Genomic DNA, 6,456 nt, shown 5'->3' on the forward strand with positions numbered 1-6,456 from the left:
CAAGCATGATGGCGGCACGAAGTTATATGGGGGTCACTTAAGACCTAAAAGATTTCCAACTCGACAATGTTAATTTTATTTTAAAATCAGTAAATGTCTTTAATTTAATTGTGTTTCTTTGAACATTGGTAATGTATCACTTTATAGCTGATGCGAACTTATCCAATTTCATGTTATATTCAAGATATAATCCCTATAGGTGTATTATTTCAATTGCAATTTAAGTTTCTAAATCGTTACAAAGTTTGCCTTCGAAGTTGAAGGGTGTAACCGTAAACAAACTCCGCTGAGGAAGCTCGAAAGTTCTATGTGAAAATGCTACAGTTTCCAAGCAGAACGATATGGAGTACCTTGAACCAGAACGCACTGGGTGGCACGTGAGCGCTGATTTGAGTTGGCAGTGAAATCATTCAAGTAGGCCATTGACTGCAGGTCCCGAATCCTTGTGTGCCGAAAACAATGTTGAGGGCACAAAAAAGGGAAGATTCAAATTATCGTCGCTGATCGGTGAAGATGCTAGTAGGGGAATCGAAGCGATATAGTCAACAGGTAAGAAACGCTTCGGCGGCGATTGGTCTTGAGAGGGTGGGCCTCGGCCACCTAGTATACTTATCTAAAGACATCACAGGATCAGACAATAGTGATAGGAGTCGGCAGGTGGAATGGGGCCAATGTGGTGAATATGAACCTGCATGAAGCGAATAGAAGTCTGGGTGAAGTTTCCGAATGGTGCGTGGTTGTGTTTACATATGGTAATTGCACACAATAATGGTTTAATAAAATTTTAACCCTATTTTCGAGTTATAGGTTATGAAATTTGAAATTGGCGCTACTTAAAAGTAGGCGGAGAGAAGTAAATATTTACTTGGGGAGTTTGCGCATAAATACAGAGTTCAGGACTAAGGAATAGGGCAGCTCTCTTTTATGGCGAACAATTTGCACATTGCAATCATAGGCGGTTATCCATATACTTCTCTTATATATATGNTATACGTGGGTCTATTTGATTTCTGATTCGGATTTCGTGTGTAGGCAAGGGCTAAAAATTCTGGGGATAAAATAGCTTATATTTTTTTTTTTTGTTAATGGCCCTTAAACATAAATTCATTAGCCAGCAGCTCATGTGCTTATTTGGACCTAGTCTAAACCTGTACACCTCTTGAGAAATGTGTAATACCTGTAGGTAAAGGTATCAATTAAAAAACCTCTTAGTTTGGATACTTTATTCGAATTAATTCACTTAGGTGACAATCACCTTTCATCATTTTAACATAACATTTGATTGGAGTTTGACCTCATGCTTATTACATAGGTAGTATATTTTATAATAATTAATAACATCACTACAAATGATTTGAGGGACCAGAAAGGAGTGGAATAGGATGTACTCTTCACACCCAGGGGTCTCTCAGGGTGGCTAACGGATAAGCAATATCACAAAAACAACCTACTGAACAAACAAACACAATAATTTTTTTTTTCTTTAGGACCCGACATAACACCAGACGAGCGACATATAGACACATACATTAATCGTTACTTGATTTTAATCCGTACGATTAGTTAGCCAGGCTAGACCTGATGAGTTCTGACAAGAGAAACACCGACCATAATAATAACATTTAATTGTGAGAAAGTGTGAATTACACTTACACTCGTCAAAAGAATTGGGAAATTACATTTAACATTAATAATAAAATAATAGTATATAACAGACAAACAAACTAAAAACAGACAGTTAAAATAGTAAAATCGCAATAAAAACGCTAACTAATTACATAATCTACATTTTTTATGCGTCTCTTAAATATGGGGTAGTAAAGAATGCTTTTACACAACGCAAGTGAATTACGTAAAGAATAATATGACTTACCCCCCGTTCCAAGCAGTATTACTTATCCCTGGTTCGCAAAGAAATATAACAAAATCCGCTTAATTTGAGTTATTATTCTACTTAAGTCGCTTTAAAAGATGTCATGAGCCTCAAACAGAAATTAATTGAAATATTGATTAATAAGCTAGTCTTAATTTCGACTTCTAACACGAAAATAGTCTTAATTTAGAGTTATAACTTGAAATTAGTAAAATATTTTATCTATGTCCGCTCTACGCTTTCGTACTATCGTGATAAAATACACAAAATCTTGTCTGTGGTTTGTCTTTTTGGGGTTATATCGGACGATATTTTCAATTATCGGCCTGTATTTGTTTTGTTATACGAAATTAAAGCTTTTTAAGACATTCTATAGTAAGAAGTTAATCTAGTAAATATATCTAAATAAATAAATCTTCTAAAATTTATCACGGTTTTTCTTTTTTTTTAAACAAAAGGTCGTCTGATATAACCCCGAGTTTGGGTAATATCGAACGATTTATTTTTTAAATTGAAAAAGTAAGTTATTCGAGCCCATTTTACGGTAAGGTTCGGTTTAAAACCTTTATCGGACATTTTTAAACGAAAAAAATGTTTTGCCCATGCCATGTGAAGGTGTTAAAGTAAAACCGATATTATATAAATAAACGCCTTTATTCATGGAATATATTATTGTAGGACCACAAAATTAAAAAAAACAGAAAAATAAACTTCAAACATTAGATAACAAACGAAAAAACATTCTGAAAACATAATTAGGTAGATAGGTACCTAAGGTAACGGGCGATCAAAAGTGAGTTGCTGTCGAGTCGCCTTTGGAAGTTCAAGTTAAATACGATTTCTCATGTAAACAAAAATTCCAAAGGTCACTCGACAGCAACTCATTTTTGATCGCATGGTAGTAGTAACTGCAGACCTTCAAAGACATGAACACTGCGGTGTATTTTTGGCGCAGTTAAAATACTGCCCTTGTTGCAATTTGATTTTGCTCTTGTATTCAACGTTCCGAAAAACAAAAGAGTCTTTGTGACCTAAGGCAAGCTTGCACAGCAATATAGTCTTTTGCAATCTTTTCAATTTCCACAACCAATTCTTTGGTTCTTTCATTCTTGGTACCTTCATTGTACAAAAACTTAACCAAAACAAAACAGCCTTCTTAAGAATAATTGCGCCTTGTTCCGCGTATCATGGTTGTGAATTAAATATTAAATATGATATTCTATTTTGGGGGAGATCTAACTTAACTCATAGGATTTTCCTAATTCAAAAGCAAGTAGTGAGATCTATAGTGGGAGTAAAAAAGAGAACATCATGCAGAAATATATTTAGACAACTTGGACTATTAACTGTTCCTGCTATATATATTCTAGAAATTCTGATGTTTGTAAAAGAAAATCCAAAGGAGTTTTCTGTTAATAACTATAATCACAGTTACAATACACGGCGTGGTAAGGATTTCTGCATTCCTGCGCATAGACTAAGTATGTCAGAAAATAATCCGAGATATATGGGCTCATTACTTTTTAACAAACTCCCAGAACGTCTCAAGTCTGAAACCCGACATAAACAATTTAAGTTTCAGGTAATGCATTTTTTATTGTCCCAGTGTTACTATTCAGTGGAAGAGTATTTGTCAGATTCGTGTACTTAATTACATTTGGTATCGTTAGTAATACAATTATGCATGTTATATTTTATTTAAATTATTTAGTGATATTTTACACAACCTCTGTCATTGACTTGATCAATATCATGTTACATGGTCTAATGGTCTAATAAACATTATTATTATTATTATTATTATTATTTTTTTTTATTATTATTTTTTTTTTTTTTTTTCCACTTATTAGTATCCCCACATGGACATTTTCGACAACTTAGATCATTGAATGTCCATGCAGCGATGGTCAAGATTTGTTTTCGGTGGTCAGATTTCTCGTGCAATGTTTATTGTCTCTAGGTATTTAATTACTTTTTCAAACGTACTTTTATTTACTAACTCGTCGAGTCCACCACCCACGTCACAGTCCTGTCTATACGTTTGCAGAGCTTGACATTCTTGTAGGACATGTCGTACACTTAATATCTCACCACATTGTGGGCACCGAGGACGATTCCTTCCTAATAATAAGTGTGAGTGTGTTATTCTCGTATGTCCAATTGCTAGTCTTGTCCAAATAATTTTATCTCTTTTACGCAAGTGCTCGTTTCTAGGGATGTTGGTCACATCTGGAACTATTTCTTTCATTTGGCTGTTGCTATCTTCCCATAGGTTTTGCCATTTAGCTTTGATTTTACGCTTTATACTAGCTATTACATCGTCTATTAAGTATATTTTTTCGATTGTTCCTAGTTTATTATTTTGCTTTGAAGTAGCTTGGATAGGTTGTTCTACCGCCTTCATTTCATATGTGTTTAGTTGCATTGGCGTGTACAGCATCTTTATTCTAATATCTTTATTTTTCAGGTTCGTTATCTTTTCTAGTATAGCAAGAACAAGTGCGTTAGTTGGTAAAGTTTGGGATAGCTGTTTTATTCCGCTTTCATAGGTAGAGCATATAATATATTTTCCTTTAGCATCCTCTTCACAAGTTTCTAGTGCCTTAAGAATACTTATTAGGCTGGCAGTCAGTTTTGAGCATTCGTTTGGTAGTTGCCATTTTTTCACTTCTTCATTAGCGTAGTTTGCACACCAAACACTAGTTAGACTATGCCAAATCGTCGTATATATAAAATTATATTCCATGTGCCTTATTTTGTATCTTTCAAAAGTCTCTTGAATATTTCCACGGTGTGTCGCTCTAATGTAATTTAGTATGGCGGGTTGGATTTCCCAGTCGTACATACTTGTGTTACATTTCCACATACCCACCATTAGGTTTTCATTGTGAAGTAGTTTATGAATGTTGATTATCGCCGGTATTGTTTTAGTGTGCCTTTGTTGGTATTTATCTAGGAGCTGTGGCTTCTCCAACATTTGTCGAAGGGAGTGATCTTTTTTATTGAGTAGTTTCACACCAAACTTTAGATTGTTCTCCATTGATCTTAATTGAAAGGGTGTATAGTTCGCGGCTACGTTTAGTGTTTCGATAGGCGATGTTCTGTAGGCCCCTGTAACTAATAATAATGCTTGGTTCCATACTACTTGCACTTTTCTTGTATGTGCATTTGCGGCATGACCGTATATAGTACTCCCGTACTCGAGTTTACTCCTAATGTATGCATTGATTAGTTTACGCAGCGAGTCCTGATCTGCACCCCATCTATAATTACATAAGGCTTTAATTCGGTTTAGTGTAGTTTTACATGATCCGACAAGTTTTTCTATATGTGACTTCCACGTAAGCTTCCTGTCAAATACTAGGCCAAGGAATTTATGTTCTGACACAACCGGTATAGCGCAGTTCTTAAGCATTAGCGTGGGTTCACCATGTCTTCTTCGCAATCTGCAAAAATGCATGCAGACGGTTTTTTGAGTAGAGAACCTAAGTCCCCGTTTTTCTGCCTCTAATACTACTTTATTGATGTCCCTCTGTAGTATGTTTTCCATTTTAATATTGTCGGTACCATTAACTGCTATTGCCAAGTCATCCACGTATAACATAGTCTTGCTAGTTCGAGAAACTTCATCAGCTATTCCGTTAATTGCAATAAGAAATAAGGTTGTGCTGAACACTGAACCTTGAGGTATCCCATCGTACTCGGAATTTACGTTCTTCTAGGAAGCTCTGTATTATCCTTGGTAGCCTACCTTTGAGTCCCCATGCTTTTAATGTTTTCATAATATAATGTTTCCATACTGTATCGAACGCTTTTTGCAAGTCGAAGAATACAACAAATGTGTGTTGTGTTTCCGTGAACGCTTTGTTTATTATTTCATCTAGATATGTTAGATGGTCTATAGTAGAATAACCTCTTCTAAACCCTGCTTGGTAGTCGCTGATCCTTTTCTCTTTTTCTAACACAGAAATTAACCGGTAGTTGATCATACTTTCTAGGATTTTCCCAATACAAGAAGATAGTGTAATTGGTCTAAAATTTTCAGGGTTGGATAGGTCTTTATTTTCCTTGGGCAGCGCTATAATTGTGGTAACTTTCCATTGTTGTGGGTAGTTACCTTTCTCCCAGATATTATTATATATACTCAATAGTTTTACCTTTATTTCAATTGTTAGGTTTTTCAACATACTGTAGGTTATTCCATCGCTTCCTGGGGCCGTGTCTTTGCATTTGTTAAGCGCTCTCTCCAGTTCTTGGTACGTGAATGCGTTGTTGTATGGTTTTGTATTATTATTATTATTATTATTATTATGGTCGGTGTTTCTTGTGAGAACTCAGGTCTAGCCTGGTTAACTAATCGCACGGATTAAAATCAAGTAACGATTAGTGTCTGTGTCTGGTGAAGTTATGTAGGTATTATTATTATTATTATTATGGTCGGTGTTTCTTGTGAGAACTCAGGTCTAGCCTGGTTAACTAATCGCACGGATTAAAATCAAGTAACGATTAGTGTCTGTGTCTGTGTCTGGTGAAGTTATGTAGGGTCCTTAAAAAAAAAAAAAAAAAAAAAAAAAAAAAAAAAA

At 35.1% G+C, this 6,456-nt stretch overlaps 1 protein-coding gene across 1 annotated transcript; it reads right to left on the reverse strand.

The window, feature by feature from the left end:
* Positions 1-3,800: 3,800 nt before the first annotated feature.
* On the reverse strand, positions 3,801-5,862 carry LOC116166255. The gene is made up of 2 exons (XM_031481129.1): positions 5,625-5,862; positions 3,801-5,554 (listed from the first exon to the last, which is right to left on the reverse strand). The coding sequence occupies exons 1-2, from the start codon at positions 5,860-5,862 to the stop codon at positions 3,801-3,803; spliced, it is 1,992 nt and encodes a 663-aa protein (XP_031336989.1).
* Between the last annotated feature and the right edge of the window lie 594 nt (positions 5,863-6,456).

Source organism: Photinus pyralis, unplaced genomic scaffold (genome assembly GCF_008802855.1).
Source record: "Photinus pyralis isolate 1611_PpyrPB1 unplaced genomic scaffold, Ppyr1.3 Ppyr1.4_LG3a, whole genome shotgun sequence".
NCBI lineage: Eukaryota > Metazoa > Arthropoda > Insecta > Coleoptera > Lampyridae > Photinus > Photinus pyralis.